Here is a 23,645-nt window from a genome sequence, read left to right as displayed (position 1 = left end):
TGCATGGTGGAGCAAGGCAATTGAACACTGGCGGCGGCAGTCGTTTAGTCTGCTTGTGAAACTCAAATGTCAGTGAAGTGAAAGCTAAAATCTAAAGCTATGAAGCAATGTAAAAGCTCAGCGTGTGTTTGATTAGGGAAATGTCCACCACAGACTCGATGTGAAGGCAGAAGCCCCAAGCTGACCTGCTGTATTTAGCTGAACGAGGCATAAAAATCTAATAAAATCCAATTTTAAAATTCATTAGCTTTCATTTGCAAGCAATACATTAAATTGTGCCAAAATTGTTTTTTTTCTCAGGAAATAATAGTAAAGAGCACAGGGTTCCATCAACAGCAAATAAAACAGGTGTGGATTAGCATTTGGCTTCTTCCTAAAATATACTAAAATATAACATTTATTAGGAAATCATTTAAATAAAGGGCTCATCTTCCTACCTCAGCAAGCATTTTTCTCAGCAAAAGTTCAGCAGCAAGCAGAGATTGGTTGAAACATGACTCTAATTTGTCTGTATGTCCTCTGGTGTGTAAATCAGAGAATGTCATGTACAAATAATATGCCAGTAAGAGCCCAATGTAGCGCATTGAGCAGCTGAATCCAATTGATCAATCTGTCATCCCATCACCGCTTATTAAGATTGCGGGAAAGACTTCCATGAATCAAACACACAGCTCTCTGAAGGCCTGATGCACAACTGTTTTCTTTTTTTTTTAACAGAGAATTTGATAAATGGGGGACACTGTAACACTGATCCATATTACACTGTTCATTACAGCATTTCAGAAAACAAGCTCATTAAAATGCATTGGAGTTTTATAAATGGACCGTCTCTTGTCGATTTGCATTCAACTCTAGAATCTCCTCAACCCCGAAGACCCTATGGTTGGTCCATCATTAAATTCATGTTGTGAATTCCAAGGTTTTAAGAAGTACTCAATATGCCACTCTAATTTACACTGAATGATTTACAGCTGCAAGTTTCCATTTGGTGTAAAGAGATGCGCGTTGAATTCAAGTGTACAACAAATGTGACAACACATAGGTCTAGTCTTGGAACAAGCAATGAAGGATCAGTATGTAATTGATGTTGTCAAATGTTGTACTGCTGCGTTTGTCAGGTCTAATTTGCCCCAGGCAGCACAAACAAAAGGACAGTTACCACGACTACATATAAGGGTAGATCAAGAGAGACCTCGAACAACCACGCAATGAAGTTGAAGCCTATTACAAGTAAGAGGGAAACTATGTTCATTTGTGATAGAACAGTCTTTGGGGAGAAAAATTAACCTAGCAGGAAACATTTTCAACAACTGAAAGTCATGCGACTGGAAACTGCATTGATCACTTAAGGACGGCAGTGAGTCACTCTCCCTAATGAAGGAATTCAAGTACCACTTCTTCACACGAGTGAGGATAACAAGCAGTGAGGGCCAACAAGCACATGCCATGTCAGAAATAATGTGAATGGTGGGGTGAAGCTGGGGATGAGGTTGAACATGTAGCTCTCGATTTACAAGTTGTGTACGAAAGTCCAATCCCTTACCTACAGATTCCCTTAAAGGCAACCTTGACTCCCCGTGACACCCTGTAGCAGGAGGTTCTCTGAGAAACCTGAAGCCTGATGGTGTTCTCAGTATTGAGTTAGCCATTGAGTCACCTTCAACTGTTCAGTTTCCTGTTGTTTATTTCATGCCACCATTTACCATCTCACAAGAAAGTGCTACTTCAGAAATAATTGGGAATCTTCTCTTTCCACGGGGATTCAAAGCAAGAACAACCGGGTGTTTGTCGATTGCCACTCTTGTGTGGGAAACCTTCTCAACTTTTTCAAGGCATGGTGTTGGGCAGTCTTGTAATTTATGATTCATTGTGATTTGTACAAGGATGTTGTTTTGAGGCTTACACAATAAAAACGCAATATGTCTTGAGCATTTGAATTTGAATCTGTGCACACGTTTAGCGACAAGGAGCTGGGCTCAGACGTTTGGAAAGAGCGTGGAGTGGAGGGATATTTGGCGTGCATTTAATTAGGACACAAAAGACATCCAGGTATTTCTCCCTTTGGAGACACATCAACTATGAAGAAACCCCATATATATGTAAAATTAATTTTCAAGTACCTTTGGCCTTTCAAAAAATGCAGCTCATTTATAAAAATAATGATCTCTACATATACAAGAGTTTGGTGCCCTGGTCCTAAATTTGCACAGATAAGCAGCCACACTTTGCAATTCAGCCATTTTGTGTCGTACCTGAGTAAACCGGCTGACAGTTTTCTGTACAGTATAAATAGGAACAGCTAAAACCCAAAGTGGCAAGACTTTTCTTAAAGACAATCTGTGAAGATATAAAAATAAGCCATGGGTGCAAAAAATCCAGAAGTTAAATGCTCAGACATTCATGAGTGCTCACTAATTCGCAATAATTTTTCACTAGCTTTTGTCGGACTGCATGCAGTCTCCAATTTTCAAACGTTTCAGGCAATATGACTTCATTAACTATTATAGCTTGTTTGTTATAAGTTTAACTTTCTAGTGACTTTTTATCATAGACAATTTAGACCAACTTTATAGTCCCATGGGTCTCTGTCTATATCATATTCACAATCTCTAGCTTTTAAAGAAAACCATCCTCTATGGCCCAGCGATTTCTCAAGCAATCTCCAGTTCTTTCTTCGCTACTGATAACCATTTCAGAAATAAACCAGTCACTTTGCGCATCAGCCACATACAGCTATTTGACAGCTTTACATTACACTTTAAATCAATAATATAAAAAGCAAAAAAATAAACGAGCCACAAATTGTGCCACAATCTTGCGCATTTCATATCATATGGATTTAAATATATATCCCAGATTTCTTCTCTTCAAATGCAGTTGAACTGGTGTGATCAGCCATTTCCAATTTGCAGTGTTTACAGAGCACCGCATTGTTGGATCTGTTTAAAATCCTTCCACACTTAAGATGATAATGGTGTTAGACAATAATGAGGTTTCATTTTAGCTGCAATTTGCTCTCCGGGTGAATCCACGTGCAGCGCAGCCACCTCAGTGATGTTACATTGCATGTTGCCGCAGCCCTACTTTAACTACCGATGACCATCATTTATGATTCTCAAGAAACATACAACTCTTCCAAACAACTTCAAACTTCTTCCTTGTGTCTCCAGCAATACACCTGCTAAATTTCAAGTAGATCAGAGGAACAGTTGTTGATACAGAGATTCCTCAATTTAGTTGTGAGGATATATATATATATAGACATCCCATGCTGATTTCATGACACAAAAATCTGATAATCATTAAGCTGACGGGACCATGCACTGTAGCTTGTTATTTCTAACAACACTATTTCAGTGTCATTATTGCCAACTTTGCCACTACGGCTTTCTACCATTATACACACCACATCGTTAAATTAAAAAGTGGCTAGGCACAAAAATGTAAGCCCTTAACAGTTTACCATTCCCTTTTTATACATCCATTATCACACCTATACAGCAAGCATGGAACAGCAGCAGGTAAGTCTGGAAAAGCTTCTTACATATGCTCTCCAGCAGCACAAAGAGCTTGTAAGGAAATAAATACGATTAGTAGGGTTTAAAAGTAAATGGCAAATCAGTCTCTGAATAATGACAAAGAGGCAACGACAAGGTGAAAATTAGTATCCTGTATAGAAACAAGTTTGGGGAGTTACTGTGGGATCACTGTCTTTATAATTTAGTTCAACAGGGTGAAAATCCTGCAGTCGCATATTGATAATCCAAATACTACTATAGTTACCAAATGATTTAGATTAATGTTGTATTTACAGATCAACCATAATATTGCTTTCTGAGTAGTTCACAATCATCACTTTCTCAATTCCTGCCTTTTTCTTCTTGTGTGGTTGCCTAGTTTTTCTTTAAAAAACAAACTAAAAACTAAACTTTCATGTGTGCCTGAAATCCTCGCCATCAGGATGTCGCACACTTTTGTTTGGAGACAAACAATGTAAACCCTATTGTGGAAAAACCCACCACAACCTATTAGAAGGAGAAGTATTTATTCAGCCAACAGTAATAGTTTAATTGTTGTTCTGCTATTGAGAACTCCTAAAAGGCCGTCCGTGAAACTGGAGCCACTTTGTTGGGTGACAGCGATGCTTTATTTGTACATACAAAACACAGAGCGAGCGCTGAATTGAAACGTGTTCGCCGAGCGCTACAAAGAAGAAAACCAGCTGGTATCGGCGCAGGAGGAGGGCACGGAGAGATGAAGTCAGTTACATTCTCTGTGATAAGACAGCAGCATCAGCATTCCTCATCACTCCATCTCAATCTAGCCTCCACTCCATCTCTCCACCTGTATCCCCTCTGCCTCTGTTTTTTGTCCTCCCGCGAACACAGACATGAACACACACACACACTCACATTCGGACAGCCCTCTCTCTGTGGTGAGCTTGCTGCTATTGATTGATTCTGAGAAGATGTCTGAGAAGGAGAGTACTGTTCAGGGCATGGGGAATAGACTACCCTCAGCTCTCAGCTAATAGATAGCACAGATTGCCTTGGTGTGTGTGTGTGTGTGTGTGTGTGTGTGTGTGTGTGTGTGTGTGTGTGTGTGTGTGTGTGTGTGTGTGTGTGTGTGTGTGTGTGTGTGTGTGTGTGTGTGATAGTACAGATTGCCTGGTGCAAGCTGTTAGGCAGAGAAGCCTGTCTTTTCACAGGCTCCATTGACTGAAGCGCAGCGTGGAAACGCTTCAACCTTGATGATAGGGCCGATAACAGGCCTGATGTGGCTGAATGAGCCCCGCTGGAGCCCAGCGAGCAGGGAAATACAATTTGGTAAATAGTGATGGTTACTTGTGTGAAACAAATCACCCATTTGGTCAATAATCAAGACAGCTCACAGGCAAAAAGGTAGGAGGCAAACTGGCGCTAGTTGGACAAACAATTGGATCAGCCAGTGAAAGAGAACATATGGTTGTGGCAGATTCCTGCAAATCGTGGAATAGGTTTTGTGTAGGGATGTCCGATATTGGCTGTTTTGCCAATAACAGATATTGTCCAGCTCTCAATTTCCGATTCTGATATCAACCGATACCGATATATGTGGGCTATTTAACAAATTTTAAGTAACATCACATATCTCCTGTCGTGGAATTAATACATCATGCCTAACTTTACTGTGATGCCCCATTGGATGCATTCTCAAATGCAACAAGGCTTTCCAAATGTAACCATTGTCTGTGCAAAATAAGAAAACTACTTCAACTAAAGTTATGGAAAAAATGCCATGTTTCTGCCACTTTTTTTATTGTCTCACACGACAGTTCACACTCTCCCTCCCACTCTCTCTCTATGCCTGTGAAATCCAGGCATTATTTTATCATTTTTTATTATAGGCAAAAAAATAAAAATAACGAAATTGACCGATATGATATTTTTATGCCAATATCGGGCCCATAATATCGGTGGACCGATATTATTGGACATCCCTTGTTTTGTGTTTTTGCAAAAAACAGTCACGAGGGTGCTTCACATTAATTCGATTTTAGGACCCTTCTCTGGCCACAGCTCAAGGTAGTGAACACACTGACTTTGAAGGCATCCACAGCATTGGACTCAGTTGTTGAAAATTGTGCAATAAATGCTCACAGAGAACAAAGAAATAAGACATAATGTTCCATCAGAAAGGGTTTTCAGAGTTTTTGTTTCGAATGGCCTAAACCCATTGTAATCTTTTTTGCTTCTCTGTATTTTCTCTCATTGTGAGCTCATTATTCTCTGAAAGGCAATGGAAACAATGGATTTTCGGCTAGAAGTAGAGAGAACCAAAATGTGTATGTTGTGCAGTGTAACAGTCACACTAAGAAACAAAAAAAAACAGGAGGAAAATTTTTTGTGACTACTTCATTTCAAAAAATTTGAAGAAAACCTTAAGCAGCAGTGAAATATGTACATTTTTACACAGCTGTTACCACCACTGCCAAAAAACAGAAGCCTCTACATGCAGTAGATATTTTACTACTTACATTTGCATATTTATCACTGCTACAGTCGAGAAATTTTTCATATTACCTTCCACATCAACATATCAGCAGCTTGCAAACAACTTCAGTGTCCCTACTTTGCTTCCATACTTTTCTCCTGTCTGCTCTGTGGAAACATTTCCTGTGTTTTAATTGAAACTCAGAATTTTTGTCATGTAACTGTTAGTTGCTGGTGAACCACTCGTGCCTTCTCAGTTCAGTTTGGGAGCGCAGAATTTTTAGCTTTTTACATTTTTTTTTCAAATGAGGCATGTGGGATAAAACGATTTTGTTAAAATATCATGACTTTAAGCTTAAATTTGTTTTATTTTCCAGAGGGAAGCATGCATCACAGATGGTTAGTACAAAGCTGAAAATCTAATAATTGCTTGTGTTTTTGTAGTTTCTGGATGATAAATGATGAATGGTAAATTTAGGCTTAAAAAAAAAAAGACAGTGCATCCACACACTAAAGATAGATGCACATACTCACTGTAAGCTTATTGTGAAAGTTGCAGGTCAGTAAGTGGGCCACTCTGGCAAAACCCCAAAATCAAACACTCATTGTATCCAGACTGCATTTTTTTTTTTACCTACAGTATCAGCACAGGGCTCTGTTCGCTTTGCTGCAGTGCCTGCCATTAATACCTGTCAGCCAGGCTTGCTCCCACATCATATTTCTGCTGTTCTGCTGGAATATATGGAGCGCTTGTTAAGCCAGCAGTCAGGAAGCCCAGCATAATTGACTACAACACAGGAAACATAATTTGTGTTCTGCACTGGTAGGACTCTGAGCCCAGGCACACACAGCCAAACTGTGAGCCATATGTTGTAATGCTCACACAAAATCACAGCTATAAGATGCTGGCCTGAAGTACAAGCGACCTAAACATGCATCGCTTCATGAAGGCAGCATGGCTCGGTATTTTTACCAGGTTCTCCAGCTTCTTCCCACAGTCCAAAGACACTTTTAGGTGAAGCGGTAATTCTAAATTGTCCGTAGGTGTGAATGTGAGTGTGCTTGGTTGTCTGTCTTTCTGTTAGCCCTGTGATGGATTGGCGACCTGCTCAGGGCGTACCCTGCCTTCACCCTAAGTCAACTGGGATAGACTCGAGCTCTCTAAAGACCCAACAGAGGACAAAGCAGTGCATGGAAAATAGATGGATGTTCATCAAGCAAAAGCATCAAAAACAGCAACAGAATTTCAAAAGTCAAAGCACACTTTATGTTCTTATTTACTGGTGAATGCAATGCCTATATAAACTCATACAAACCCAGCTTTATTGGAGTCATAGAGGTATCACCCACTCAGCACATTAAGCACCAACTGCTGATGTTAAAAACATTAAAATTTGATGGGCTGGCATCTTTTTTGTGGGAAACAAAGTGAAAATGGGTCAACAAGACCATGTATAGACTTCCCGAATTAAAAAATATAACCATCAAGAACAAGTATTCCCTGTGTTTTATCAGCTCTGCTTTTATTCTTCATGGGGTCACCATCTTCAATAAGCTGGACCTCGGCAATGCATATTATCTGGTGCACACTCTGAATACCTGGCGATGCCCTTCAGCTTTACTAATGCCCTAGCAGTTTTCCAAAATCTGGTAAATGATGTGCTCTGAGATTTTATCAACCGACGCGTGTTTGGGTACCCAGACAATATTCACCTGCTGAGAGAGATTATGATATAGATAATCGTGAACTTTCCCCATAGCTTTAAACCTTTTGTATCCTGGTGTTGTTTTTGGAAGTCTTTGCAATAAATTCCTGTGCTTGTACATGTCTGTTTTTGTTTGCGACTGACTGGCCGTGACACCCCGTTTCAGCCAGGTAGAGGAGGAATCTGGTCTGCGATCTTGATGCGAACCGAAGTTTGGTCCACGTTATTTGCAATGTGACGGATAAACGGATACGAACTGCTCGCAGACTCATCAGCGCAAATTAATAACAAACACGACATTTATCAGGATGGCGAGGATAACATGCGAGCAACTGTGGCGAATTAGCAGGTAAATCTAATTTTCCATTCTTGCGGATGAACAAACAGACCATGCTGACCACATCTTACAAACTATTTTCTCATTCTACTGCTTTCTTTCTTTGTTAAATTTCTCTCATTGCAAAGTATTATTTGCCTCAGCACATTGTTGCTTTGCAGGCGTTAATTCATTTACACCTGCTTTCCCATGCACTGCTGCCTGATGGCATCCTCTGCTATGATATTCTGGTGAGTCCAGCCTTATCTTATTGTACTTGAGGATTGTGTCTCTTCTCCATGACATTTTTATTTTGGTCTTACAGTTGTGGAGCTGGTACAGTCATATTTTTCAGGGGACAACTAAAAATAGCCGAGTGATAAATAGGTAAATGTTGCCCCTATTTTCACTCAGGTAATGATCTTACCCTGAACCTAATCCAGCCGTCTTTTAGTTGGTGTAATGTGACAAATCTACAAGCAACATAAAAGGTGAATGCAGACAAAGCAGCAGTAAGGTTTCATAAAATGAGACCAACTTGTATTTGTGCCAAACAGAAACACCTCTGGCAAATTAACTATTTAACACGTTTAGACGAGTTCTGGTTGGTAGAAGTCGTGGAAACACTACTTTGACCCATGGCTTACCAACAGCCATTACATTTCATTGGTTTGTGCTCATGCGGTAAAAATTGCAAGCTCTTATTAAAGCAGAATCCTTCATTACATTTCGTCAGTCGATTTATTATACTCAGCCCTTTTGTGCAATTTATTTTATTCTGATGCTTTTCCATTTCATTCTTACGTTGTTAAGCGGCAGCTAAAACTGCTCTTCTGGATATTTTTCAAATAATATCTTCAAATCAATATCAACAAACGCGAGCCGTCCCTCCAGTGTACGTCGCAGCTAAATCTTTTTGACATTTTTATGAAGCGCAGCCCCACATCACAAGCAGCAGTCCTCAAATTGAATATTGATTCTAATGATCTCTTCTTCGGAGCTGCAAGATTTGAATCTTAATAAAGCGGAGAGAAATGCTGCACATTCTCAATTTCAGGAAAACTTTATACAGAACCCTTGGGAAATTCAGGGGTAATGTGATAAATTTGTTGGGCTCCTCATTCGTGAAACAGATTCCAGTCAACTTTTTTTTTTTAAGTATGGTGAATCTTTTTGTAAATTTGTTTCAGTCTCTCTGGGGTGACAGTCTACTTTATGGTAGGTTTGTAATCTCAATTAAATATGAACTCTTCAAATGAAGTGTACTGGCGCATAGAGGATAGAACCGACTAAAAAAGTAGCAAGCCTTCTTTCATTAAAGGTGGCCTAATATTTCTCAATTAACATGTTCCTATTGCCAAAGCCCTGGAGTCAGTAAGCACGCAGAAATTATAAGACATCTGAGGCAGAGAACTTCATTATTATTTCCTAAAATATAATTATCATGTAGTGATTTAATGATGGGTAGACTGCAGTATGATAGTGAAGGGAAAAAAAGTATTTAGAGCTAGTCAGATTCAACACAGCACCTTCTGACATTGAGGCAACAGTGTGAAAATGTGCTGCAACAAATTTTCCGGACAGAATCATAATAACCGCCGCAGAAAAAAAAAAAAAAAAAAGAATAGTGTAAGCAGCAATTTGTGGGTGAAGACTGTTTGCGCTCAACAGAAGGAAGCAGCCCACTCTTCTCGGCAGAATAGTTATAATTTTGCCACTTGCCATGGTTTTCGAGCACGAACAGCCCTCTTAAGGGCTCAATTAGGTTCAAGTCCGGACTTTGGTTTGGCCACTCCAAACCTTTTGACCTCCTGGATTAGATATCGATGTGCTCTTGGAGAAATGTTTGTAGGCCGGCCACTCCTAGAGAGGTTCCACGTTTTCTCCATTTGTAGATAGTGGCTCTCGCTGTAGTTTGCTGGATTTCCCAAGCCTCAGCAATGACTTTGTAACCATTGCCCATCTAATAAATGTCAATGACTTTGTTTTGCGTGTACTGCTTTTGAGACTCTTTAGCCTACTTCACAATGCCAGATAGATTCTATTTCGTGATGGTCAGGTGGCAAATGAATATGGTCATTTGGAAGACTGATAGTTAAAGGGGCAATTACTTTTTCACATAATGCAAGATGTGCTGAACAGCATTTTACATTAAATGGGATGACTGCTGAATGTAGTGAATGCATAATGAAGCTGTTTGTTGCAGAGTCCCGCATGCCCAAGTACATAAAAAATGTTATCATGGTAGCCTGCAAAAATGTTTTCTTCCTTGCCATTAAGTGATTTCCGCATGTCTTCACACTTATTGTTGACATTGCAATCAATTATTTATATAATTTAACATAAAACACACAATTCTGTGTATAATCTGCGTTTATTGTATGTGTTAGTCCTTAATTCTTATCTTGAATGACTGTTAATGACAACCCCTGGGCTGCTATTATCCATAATGCAGCATTACCCCTTCAGGAATAACCGCAGTGGCTATAAACACAAAATTAATTTATTGCACAACAAGGGTGTACAATGGAGATCATTAGCAATGTTAGCAGTGAATGCTAAGCATTATGTACAAGTTGAACAGTGGAGTATTTCTTGTTGTGAGCAATCAACAAAAACACCTTAGACTATATTGAAAATACAGGTGTAAATTAGACACTCAAGGCAACAAAAGTGAACCCACCTGTAATCATGACCACATAAGTTAATAAAACTGTTTTTATTGAAACCAATGTAAATATATGTGTAATTTCCAGTTAGCCCAATCGCACCAGATGTTTCTCAGGATCTATGGGCCGTGTCCATCTGCATGTCTGCATCACGGTGGCAAATGGAAAAGATGTGTCAGAGGAACTGCAAAATTACTAATGCCAAGATTTCACAAAGTCAGACAAGGATACAAGAAGCTCAAACTCTGTCAAAATACAGTTGCAAAAGTAATCAGGAAGTATAGAACAAGCCACAGTGCTCACCACTAATCAGAGCCACAGCTGACATTGTGCTAAAATAGCATCATGGACAGTGTGCTACTTCATGTAGCTCTGAAAAATAGATGGAAAAAGAGCTCCAGACTTAAGGCTGAGAAATCAGAGCTTCTGTAACAGCTCAAACAGTGTGATGGATGTTGCATGGCGTCACCCTCTACGGATCATGTCCAAGAAAATAACTATCTTGCTCTTTGGCACAAAACGGTAAGATAAAACTGTACTAACAAACATGACAATCTTTGGTCAAATAGGCCCCAAAATAAATTTCTTCTGCTCAGATGGGGTCTGGCATGTTTGAAGACCACCACAGTGAATGCATGGTTCCAACAGGGAAGTACAGAGGTGAAAGTGTAATCCTGCAGGGCTGCAAAAGGTGTTATTTATAGATGCCACCATGACTGTCTGTGGATATTCCAAAAGACTGGCTGACAACATGACTTCCAGTCTGCAGAGGCTTAGCAGAAGAGGAATACACCAGTGTGATAATGATCCAAAGGATGCTGCCAAAACCACACAAGAGTTGCAACAGAACAACAAAGTGAAAACTATGACCTTGACAAGAGCGTCGCCCGACTTGAATCCAATAGACCACCTTTGAGATATTTTAAAGAGAAAAGTAGATCAACGCATCCCCTCCAGCAAAGAGCTGCTGAAGAAAATAGTCTTTGAAGAATTGCAGAAAAGCTCCACAAAAATTTGTGAAAGACTTGTATCCTCCATACCGAAGAGGTCTGACTACATCAAAAATAAAGGTGGACATATGAAGTACTGAAAGAATATACAATGTGAATCAAAAGTGTATTGATTTTTCTGCTGCACTGAGTTCCTTCTGTGGGGCCTGTATTTCTATTATAGTAAATCAAAGCAAGTTTTTTAATTTTAAAAGCGAGCAAATACCAACTTCAATTTAGATGCGATGGGATTACTGTAAAGTGATCACGTGACATTTATTTGGAAATGCAGAGACTCCTGTTTCACGGACACATTAGCCTTACATGCTGATGGGAGAAACGGGTTCACTGTCTTGCCAAAAGACACTTCCACATGTGGACAGGAGCAGCTACATGTCCAAAACACCAATTACTGGACAAACTGCTCTGCCTTTATATCCACAGCTGCCCTGAGCAACTCCAGACAATTGATATGCAACATCAAATACACCAATCAGCCACAGGTGAAGTGAATAGCATTGATCATATTGGTACTGTGTGGTGTTCTGCTGGAAAACCTTGGATTTTGGCATTCTTGTTGATGAGACTTAGACATCCAAATAAACATTGTCCCAGAACAAACACTCATTCATGCAAATGGCAATTCCAAACACTATTGGCCTAACCCTGCAGGAAAGTGCACCCCACCACATCACAAAAACATCAAATAATCAGAAACATCTTGAGAGAACATGATAGTCACTCAAGATGTTGATGTGGCCTCCAAACTTCCAAGACCCCATTCTGATCAAGCATCAACAGGATACAGGGGAACAAGTTTGATTCACAGAAGCCCCACTCCACAACCCAGAGAACCCAAAGGATCCACTGCCAACGTCCTGGTGTCAGACCCCATAGGACGCCCTGAGAGGTCCTCTTGTCCAGGCCCATTGGTTCAGATCCATTTCTGACCACACCAGGGGGATCAACAGAATATTAGGCAGGTGGTCCTAATGTCATACCTCATTGGTGTGTATTTTGACTGAAATGACGAGATTACATTTCCTATTGACTGCAGGAAGAAATCTTTTCTTGCTGCTTATTGACAACATAGTTGTTTTCTGACCGTCTAATGCTGATGGCACAACGAATTCTTGTAAAACATTAAGCTCTAATTAATCCACTTAAGACCTGATGCAAGATGTGTGTGCATTAGTGTGTGTGCTTAAAGGCACTTTAGGTCATAACAGGATGACGAAAAAGAGGATGGAATTCATCACACTTTAAATATGTTTAAAAATGGACATACCGGAGTACATGCTCATTGTTATGGAATACTGGGTACAACTTGGGCTCTGCTGCTTCTACCATGCTGACACGCCCAGAGATAACTAATGCTCCTGTGACTGAAACAGTAATTTGTTTGCTATCTAGTTTTGATGATCGGTAATAATTGACACAGTCTGCAGCACATTTACAAAAGAGCAATTATACAAAGCAAATACAAACAGCACTGATGCAGATATAGCTTCACCACACATGCATCGCCACGGCTGGGCAGCTGAGTGCTTTCCCCTGCAGCAGTGAAAGACACTCTTCCCTTACTTTGAACACAAGCAGTGCAACCTGCCGACTGCGTATCCCTCCATCACCAGCTCACCATCACAGTCAGTGTGTGCCAACTCTTCTTGGATTTGGAAATGCCTTTGATCCCCTCTTTTTTTATTTTCCCTTTGAATTTTCTTCCTTTCTCTCTGTGTCTTTTGTCTAAAATCCTGCTTAGCCACCACTTCTCTCTGAGCGTGTGTTTCAGTATGCGCTAAGTGTTTCAGCATGTTTGTGTGAAAAAGCGTGAGAGGCAGAGGCTAATGACTAAATCTACTCTATGCAGTGAGACGCTTGGGTATACTACTACACAAAGAAAGAGGGGGAGAGAAGAGGGTGAGAAAGTGGAGAAAGCAGCACACACACACACACACACACACACACACACACACACACACAAACACACACAGACACACAAATTTGTACGCCCAACCCGAAGAGTAAAGGGCTGTTAGTAGTTTCATAAATCTCGCAGAGAGACACAATTAATGTAAATTTTAAAGTGATGAATGGAAACAGTCCCATATTTACTATGATAAAAGAGTAATGCTGCAGCTGCTAGATGACAGCATGAAAGTCGACCTCAGAAAAAGTTTGTGAGAAGCGCATAGTGAAGAACGAAACTTGGTATGTGTGATACTTGGTATCACACAATTTCGGATTTGTGCTCATTTTCAAGAACATTTTGTGCTCCGACCACATGTGATCATGTGACTGTGTGTGCTGACAGTGGCCACATTTACATGAGACCTTTAATTCCTCTTTAATTCGGAATTAAAGTTAATTCCGCCTTAAAATATCTTTGTAAACACTTAATTCCGAATTAAAATGTTAATTCCGAATAAATTTAATTACAAATAAACTACCTGGTTTATTCTGATGTTAAGTCCGAAAAAGCCAATTTCTGTATACGTTCTATTCATGTATACAGTTAATTCCGCTTTAGTTAATTCCTGTCATTCGGCACATGCTTGGCTCTTCATGTAGCGATGATGTAGCGACGTACACGTTCTGCAACAGAAGTTGTACTCCATTGTCGAGTTGCTGTTTCAAAATGACAATAAAAAGTAAAGCGAAAAGCGGGCTTATTAGTTGTTCCTCCATGTTGTTGGGGAAAAGAAATGCCACGGCAAATGGAGTTTGTTTTCTTCCGGTAAACAGGGATACGTCCCATCCACTCCCTGTACAATCAGAATCCTTTCCAACACCCAAACGTTAAAGCCGAATGCAGGAAGGGGAATAAATGTGCGGTCCATGTAAACCTTAATATGGACATTAATATTTCCATGTAAATGCAAAGCACAAAACTTTAATCCCGAATGAGTTAATTCCGAATTAGGAATTCCGAATTAAAAACTGCATGTAAACGTGGCCAGTGTGTCTACAGTAAGTGGTTAGATTATACCTGGTGTGGTCTTCTGCTGCTGTAGCCCACCTCCTTCAAGGTTGGACGTGTTGTGCGGTTAGAGATGGTGTTCTCTGGTTGTATCATCTTGAAACAATCTGGCCATTCTCCTCTGACCTCTCACGTCAACAAGGCATCATGGTCCACACAACTGCTACTCACTGGATATTTTCTCTTTTTCGAACCATTCTCTGTAAACCCTAGACATGGTTGTGTGTGAAAATCCCAGTAGATCAGCAGTTTCTGAAATACTCAAACCAACCAGTCTGACACCAACAACCATGCCACATTCAGAGTCACTAAAATCACATTTCTTCCCCATTCTGATGCTCAGTTTGAACTTCAGCAAGTTGTCTTGACCACGTCTACAGGCCTAAATGCATCGATTTGTAGCCATGTGATTGGCTGATTAGCTATTTGTGTTAACAAGCAACTGAACAGGTGTACCTAATGAAGCCAGTGAGTGTATGTGCAGTCACGTTGTGTTAATCTGACAATATCTCAGTCTATAAAGAACTGGATGCACAAGTCTTATTGTATCGCCACAGTTTCCAATAAATGGATGTAAAAATGCCCCCATCAGCCGTTTGCATGCTGTTATTTCAGCATTTCAAATGACTTTGTAAACTACTGGCTTTACAAGCACGCATCAGAGCTGAAGACGGTGTCATTTTAGCGGACAAAAACTCTCAGTTCAGCAGTTTTTGGCTTCATACATCAAGTCACATGTAGCTCACTGAGTGTTTTGTGTAAGCAGTGGCTCAGGCAGTGGCTTTGCTGCCTCTGGACCTGAAGAGCTCACCATTATTGAAGGGAATTGTATTCCTAAGTTCACCAAAGTATCTTCCAGGATACTATCAAGACGGTCAGTCAGCTGAGGCTCAGGAGAAGTTAGACAATGCTGCTAGACATTGATCCAAACATCCAATGAATAGACATCCTAAAATCTGTCTCAGCACACACCTGAAGCAAAGGTGTGATCCACAGATACAAGAAACACTTGTTTTTCAGGTTGTTATAGCCAAAGGAGGTTATTAAATCCAAGAGTTCATTTATTTTCCGACCATTAAATGTGCGTTTTGCAAAGCCAAGAAGCTTCAAATTGCTTGTGTTATTACCACAATATATTTGCTTTTACTTGTCACTTGGATGAAGCTCAAATCATTTCATGATAAATTAATGCAGAAATACAGCTAATTTCCAAGAGTCCATATACTTTTTATGGCAACTGCAGATTTTTGTCCTCCGGGTGAAATAAAAGGCTTATCCTTTCACAGAGCCTGTGTGCCCAGTAGGCCCTCTGCATATATTAATTTCAGTGTTTTTCTATTTCTATTTGTCTCACCAAGCAAATATACTTTTCATCACAAGCATGCTTTCCTTGCTCGGCTCCAAAGGTTTAGACTTCGGAGCATGTATTTCACCGAGACGTATATTTGACAGTATACTGTTTATCTAATTAATATTTTTAATTAACAAATGGGAAGGCCTTGGCAGTAGCCGACCTCTTGGCGAGAAGTAAAGTCTGCATCAAAATATCCTGTAAGTGCAATGATGTATATCACAGGCTTCATGTGAGGCTCATTTTCAACCTAGACAATGTGCAGATTTCCATTCCAAAAACGTAATGTCGGACTGGATTTGACGCTGAAATGTCACTGTTTCGGGTTGCAAATCAGTGCTATTTAAACATTCCTGCCCATATTTTGCAAAACTACATATTACATTTTGAATCTGTTACATAGATCACGTAGGTAATGGAAATTATAAGTCCATGACAGTAAAAAGAAAAAGAGAATACTAAAATGAAAAAAACAGAAAAAAGATTCAACTCCAGTCCAGATGAGTGCAAGATTGAATAGATTGCAAGAGCGCAATCTATTTGCTTCTAAATTCCCATTTATCCTGATTAAAATATCTATTTATTGCTTTATGGTAGTGGACAGTAAAATAGAAATTAAATCAGGTGTGTAGAGAGGATTTCATAAGATGCCATAGCATAAATAATAACACTAAGGATCAAGTTTAATTTTATGACAAGAAGTGTATTCTTAATTTAATAAGAGTTATGACAGAGTTATGCTACTGTGCTAACTGACATTTATGAATAGAAAAAATAGTTAAAAAACACTTTTGCTTAACCTAGCAATAAAATCACTAGTGCTAGAATTAGTCTTCAAGTTCCATGAGGCACAAAGACCGCAAAGGGGCGAGATTGTTTATTAAGTGTGCATTTGAGCTTGCTCTACTCAATCTACAAGATTTATAATGAGACTCCCAGTTCACTTACAATTCTCAAGACTCCTGTCAAATCAGTAATGAGACCAAAACACGCTCATCATCAAAATATTCAGTGACAGACAGCGAGTCTGTGGCATGCATGAAAGCAAACAAAAGCTACAAAGAGGACTACCGAGTTTGTAATGTGAACGTTCTGAGACAAAAAAAAAAAAATCTGCCCAGTGTACACCGAAGCACAGAAAACAAATGATTAGATACTGTGCTGCAAGCAAGTTGCCCACAGGTGGGGGGAAACGTCTGCCCTACATACTATAGACATTTTTCCTATTTGTATTTTTACAACCTCTACAGTGCCCGTATTTTTGAACTTATTTGAATTTTACTTAAGAGTGAATCCCCTGCTGTCCATCATGTACTCACCTTTGTCGCATACTGTAATAAAGAAGTGTATAAATATGAAAATATGAGAAATATTTTGCCAGCATAGCCTTAAGACTAACAAAAATAGTCTTAATACAAAGTATATCACTATACGTGTTCTCACATGGCTGTACATGGCACCACACTGGACATTGCATGGTCACACATTCACACAGAACATGCAAATACATCTCAATCAGGTATATGAAGGTATTTCTGTCTATGACTGTCGGGCATGTGTGCAGATGTGTGGAAGACTGCGTGGACGAAACAGAGTGCTTTCTACAAATACAAAGAGGCAGGACTTACCCTCAGCTGCTCTTTCTCACAGCTCATTAGTTGGCCTGAAATATACAAAAGAAGAAACAATTAGCTGTTGACTGTGACCACAATCCTGAAGTCTTTCTCTTCTATTCCAAACAGACAAAACAACACAAACACAAGCCTGAACTCACTTGCACTTTATTGTTATGATGGAACAATTAACAGCATCTTAATTGCTGCTAATCAATTCATACATAAAAATAGTTGATTTGACAAGTCTGTGTGTGATCAGATTTTATGCAACATATTATTTGTATTCTTTTATCCGAAGATATCTTTATAAGTCGGCTGTTCACTGCTGCCTTTATTCATAGAGTAATAGTCCAAACATATCTTAGCAACCACAACCATGGGATCAATAAAGTGGCGAGCATTGGAGCCTATTTATGTGGCAACCAGTCAGCAGAGGCAGTGCTCCAACCATATTTCCCAGAATTTGAAATTAACTTTGTGCATCTGTGTGGAGTTCGGTGGCCAGCACAGAGCACACAGTCCACAGATGGAGGTTAGGTGCAAACAGGTGGGAGGTTTATTCAAATGTGGCAGCAGCAAGTGAGTTCTTGGTGGGAAATGTATCTGAAACCTGAAGCCGTTGCACACAAGTAGCACGATATTGCTTAAATTTCAAATGAACTTAAAGTTTTAAGTACGCATCTGTTTAAATCTGCATCAAAAATAGCAAAAAAAAAAATCTATCTGCATTTCTCAATAAATGGAGAGTTGCTTAATACTTTAGAAAATGTTTCCCCTTTAGTTCATCATATCCCTGCTGCTAGAGCAAAGCCCCATTATGCACTGTCCACTGTGTTTACGTTCATAAAAACATGCACATGATAACAGGCTGCTAGAGAATCATTACACACACCTCTACACACATTAGACCGGTCAGCTATGGCTCATTTTTCCTATACAATAATTAGCCGTGCTATATATTTTTAAACACTTTCAGGAGCAAACGCTGCCATATCATCATGGCAGTAATTAACCATAGGAATCCACACTATGCACCCCTCTGGCTGGAGATTTTAGGAGCTGGTGCACCCAGGAGGCTCTGAGGTGAGACTCTATTAGCAGCTAAAAGACAGACAGATGAACATTGCTCACCTTGTTCTCAGCTAAATCTATTTCACTGACACCGGCCTAGCAAGGATTGGATTTGTTTTCTTAAGCCTTGCCCAAACCAGACTTACAGCCACACAGCTCTACAATAAATGCGAAGCTGCTCATACCAGCTCTCGTTCTATGGTCTTTACCCTGCGCTCTTCGCTTCAGAATGACAGATGTACATAAACCCTGCATATCCACTGACCTCCTTCATCTCTGTAGCCCTTTTTTATTACTGCTTTTGCGCTTGCTCTCTGTTGCCTTCCTCGCATCCCTCCCATTTTGCCTGTTATGGGCTTGCTGTGATTTCCATCGTGTCGGCATTGATTTAGGAGAGAAAAGACAGCCATGTGAGGATTATGAAAGGAAAGATAATGGGAGGGAAAAGGACAGCGAAGAAAATTGTTCTGATTGAATGCCGATATTTTTCCACTCAGACATGTTTTTGCATTACATTAAGGCAGTGTAGGGACAATGAGTAGTTTTAATATTTGTATTTCTACTACTTTAACAAAACATCAGAGGGAATTTACTGTATGAAAAGTGGAGCATAAGCTCATGAATTCAATATAAAGAAAGGCATTTCAAAGATTTAGCAAAGCCATGACTTAGCAGTGCAAAAGTTGAAGGAAAACTACAGATTATTCAAAAAGACAAATCAATTGATCAATTCAAAGGGTTGATTATCGTATATAGAATTATTTTCTTGTGTTAAAGCAAATCTCAGGTTTTGCCAACATTCTCTTATTCAGAAATGTAACAAGGAAGCAAGAGTGAATTTGTCTTCCACACCACTCCAAACCCCGTTGGGAATAAAAGCCGGAAGGCAGGAATGAAAACAGAATAGGGGGTGGAAAGCAAGAATGAGTGAGAAGATGCTGAATAAGCAAGAATGCTTCCAGCCCCCTGTGGGAGACGGTAGCTCAGCCACTGTAGTCAGCTCCTAACAGGCTGTGAGAGTGGCTGAAAGATGGAGAGGGAGGCAGGAGGCGGAGGAGGAGGGGCTTAGCGGAGATATGAGGACAAGCAATACCGACCAAAAACCTGCTAGCAGCCCCTAGAGGCCGCAGTGTTCATTACATGGCCCAAAAGTTGCAGAATATGTCAGGTTTGCAATTCTTGCTGGCAAAAAACTAAACAAAAAAAGCAAACAAAAAAAAAATGAGTGGATTATTGGTCCACTGAGATAACAGCAAGAGACCATTGGTTTTGGCCCTCTGTGTACCATCAGTGTTATCGTCAAATTTCGAGAAAACACACAGATTCCTGCTTTTGACATACTTTGCCATGTAGTTGCATTGATCAAGGGGAAATTATGATTAGACATTAACTGTGTTGCATCTCAGATCTTAACAAATTTTTAGAAAACCAAAAGGCCAAGATGGCAATCCAATTTATTGTGTTTTCATCCACTATAATTTTAGGAATATTAGGAGTTGGTTCATGAAGATAACAACTGCTGGAGGTAAGTATTCAGTCATGTGGTGTCGATACACTGCAAGGGAAGATGGTGCAAAAAGATGACATCATTACAACCTCAAATGCGATAACTTTTGAGGCAATGTCACACCAAGAAAGTCAAATTAATTATGCTGGGAACCTCTAGCATACAGCCGTACCCGCTCACATCTGAGTGCATACTTAGGAATTTGCATTGCAGCTTGTCAAAATGAGGCAAAGCAGGACCTACTGCTGTTTGGTTTAGAGGTTAGAAAGGCATAGCTTCGTTTGAGGTGCATGCTATATTACCATTTAAAAGAAATATAGGATTAGGCAACACCATTTATATCAACATAATCCTATGTGTTACGTAAACATGTTGCTCTGTCAAGCTGTGCCAGTGTTTGCATCTATTTTCGCTCACACTCGCTGCGAGAACACGCCCCAACTCTCCCTCTGCGTTGCTGTGCAAAGCCGGCACTCGCTCACATGTTCTCCTGCAGCATGAGAGAGGCACAGCATGGGTCCGGTGAATAATAGAAAGAAGGTATATATTAATTCAGTGTAACAGCTGTACGTGCAGCAAAAGCTGACAAAGTTTGCTTGCTTGCAGAAACAACACAGTAAGAAACTGCTGTGGGATCAACAGACTTGGCGACAGTGAACGACCCAAAACACTGCCGTCAAATAAGCCAACAATTGAAAAATACCATAGCTAGCAGCTGTGTCCACTTGCATTCATGTTATGGCTAATCTGGTTCTTGCAAGTTAAACCACAAGCGTTGACCTTTTCCACAGCGCTTGTCTGTGTTACCAGGTGTTTTAGAAAGGACATGTTTTAAAATATTTTTAGCTTCATAACTCTATAATATAACCATAAACAAACTGTGAACAAAAACAACTGAAAATATTACCAGACTATTAAAATAATGCACACACGAAAAAGAAACAATCAAAAACTAAAAAGATTCAAGTAAAATTCAGCTTTGGCCGACTGAAACAACAGCTACTACAAAACACACCCAAAACAAAGATGCTCTTACCCCAATTAGCAAGTTAATTTTATGTATGGAATACCAACCACCCACTGAGCATTCAGATTCAAAGATACCACCAGAAGCTTGCAAGTACCTTGTGGTTGAAAGAAGCTTGTGGACCAAAAAATGGCCGAAGGACATTATCCTAAAATGTAAGCATTGTTTTGCATATATTTTTGACCCAGCAGATCTTGTCATATTTCCAGAAGACCTTCTATAAATATATAGAAGAACCAAAAAGCATGAATGCAAAGACTGTAACTCCATCAGATAATATTCAGTTATAGGGCTCCTTTGAAAACTCAAGACTGCCATGATAAGCATAGTCTTTAAATGTGTATGTTAACTTTGTTCGTGACTGCAGCAACTGCGAGCTTCTTTTCTTCCACTCTTGGCCAGAGGAAAGAAAAGTGGAGCATGCTTTATAGTGACAGGCGAAGCAGCCAAATACCAGTAGAGAATACATCAGCTTGGCAATTATTGGATTATCTCACGCTGATATCATTACCGCCGAGCATTCACTCCAATCATTGATTGCATTTTTCAATTTACTTCACCATTAATGCGAGTGGCCTGACTGAACAATCTTCTGATGAGTCCGTGGCTCAGTCGATAAGTCCCGCCCCTCTGGTGCTCGTCAAAGTGTGCACGCGTCCATATGTGTGTGTGTATGTGTGCCCACAAAGTGTGTCTAATGCAATACTCAGCAGTGGTTTCTCATACTTATGATGCTTTTGGGGCTACCAATCATGAAAAGAGAGAGAGGACAATGTGGGCCGAGTAATTTAGAAAAATAGACCTAATGGGAAGATCATCCATAGCCTCTATAAGAAGCAAGTCAATGTAAAACAGGCTTTAAAAGGCTAACATACTAGATGCACTAGGTTTGTTAGACACAAAGCCGTTCCAGACCGTCTCTATTACAACTTTTAATACAACTATAATTAATTTTTTTTCTTTAAAAAGGTACGATATGCAGCATATCTTGTAACTAATGCTGTGTAACTTTCATCTAGAAGTGGCACCTTCAGGTTCGACTGAAGATTCCTACTGGCATAGACACATGGACAAAGAAAAGACCTTCTGGAGGAAAGTTCTGTGGTCAGATTAAATAGAAATTGAGCTATTTGGCCATAGCAACCAAAAACATGTTTGAAGGAAAGAAGGTAGGGTTGGGTTCAGTGTTCCAGCAAGACAATGACCGAGCAGCAGCAGCTTCACGAGAATGGGTCTATTACAGGTTCTGGCCTCACCGACGCAAACTCTACACTTTTACTGTTGTATTCAAAGAACATGGCTCAACTTTTTTGCTTTGTCATTGAATGGAAGCAGACAGTAGGCCATTTGAAGATGTCTGGACAAATGCTGTTACTTTTAAAAAAAAGATCAGACTCCATCATTTCAGCAGAGTTCTTTTATCATGGCCTGCTAACACATCTTGAAACAAAGAAATATTGAGGTATTTCGAACGTGAACACGAGGCTCTTTATCCTCCCTCTCGATGATAAAAGCTGTCAGATGCTTCTGCTTTTATTTCCCTAATGCATTGCAGGGCACTGTTACAGAAATGTGCAATATCCTTATCATTGCTCTGTGCCTCACTCTGCACAGAAGCTCATATTCAAAGGTTTCGCTGTATGTCTACAGTATGTGTGATGCACAGAAATATGGGATTACATTCATTTGTGCATGTATGTATATATCTGATGTTATTGTGATCACTATTTTGAGAATGTAGCTCTACTTTCTCCTCTATAACTCAGAATTTATATGTGAAAACTGATAATGAATGTGGAGATATTAATTTTATACTAGACTATGTTTTAATCTAGTAAAGTTATATTACACATCACTTGGTTTATTGACTAGCCTTGCATGAATGACAAATACCATGGTGCCTTCCAGCACTTTTTCCCGAACATTAACGCAAAAGTGACCCATGTCTGAGAGGGGCTAACGACTACGATGCCGTTACTTTAACGGACTGATGAAGCCAGTAATATCCCAGTTGTGAAAGGGGCTTAAATAACTTCTTTTGTAAACACGGTAGAATCATGAAACCTGGACCTGCCCTCCATTTGTCCACACGGCCTTTCCAATGAGCCCGCCCACGAGTCTGTATGACGTCAGGAAGTGGGCATTACCTTGAATTTTTTTTTTTTCTGAATCTCGGAAAGAGACTCGGGAACAAGACTGGCGTATTCAGCGTGGCCGAATCGACAGATCACAGTGAGATTTCATAGAGATGCAAAATGATATAGAAAGATCGATGTCCAACTAAAAAGCAGTAACAATACAGTTGGTATAGTATAGCAGGATGTATAGAATAAACCACAGCACCACTAATCAGAGTCACAGTGGCTGACCTCTAAAATATCACCCCATACATAAGACCACATACCTCCCTGTTTAACTTCCAAGTAACGCAATTTAGAGGT

General features: G+C 39.8%; 1 protein-coding gene across 2 annotated transcripts in view; it reads right to left on the bottom strand.

Moving 5' to 3' along the window:
• The window catches only part of rbfox1 (RNA binding fox-1 homolog 1), a 275,224-nt gene that overhangs the window by 167,654 nt on the left and 83,925 nt on the right, over nucleotides 1-23,645 (bottom strand). For both annotated transcript variants that reach the window (XM_051941397.1, XM_051941396.1), the window contains one exon: nucleotides 17,612-17,646. In XM_051941397.1, coding sequence (XP_051797357.1) covers nucleotides 17,612-17,638 — 27 coding nt within the window. In that variant the 5' untranslated portion in view covers nucleotides 17,639-17,646. The remainder of the gene's footprint in view (nucleotides 1-17,611; nucleotides 17,647-23,645) is intronic.

Source organism: Acanthochromis polyacanthus, chromosome 21 (genome assembly GCF_021347895.1).
Source record: "Acanthochromis polyacanthus isolate Apoly-LR-REF ecotype Palm Island chromosome 21, KAUST_Apoly_ChrSc, whole genome shotgun sequence".
NCBI classification, from domain to species: Eukaryota; Metazoa; Chordata; class Actinopteri; family Pomacentridae; genus Acanthochromis; species Acanthochromis polyacanthus.
This window is presented reverse-complemented; position numbering and strand designations above follow the sequence as displayed.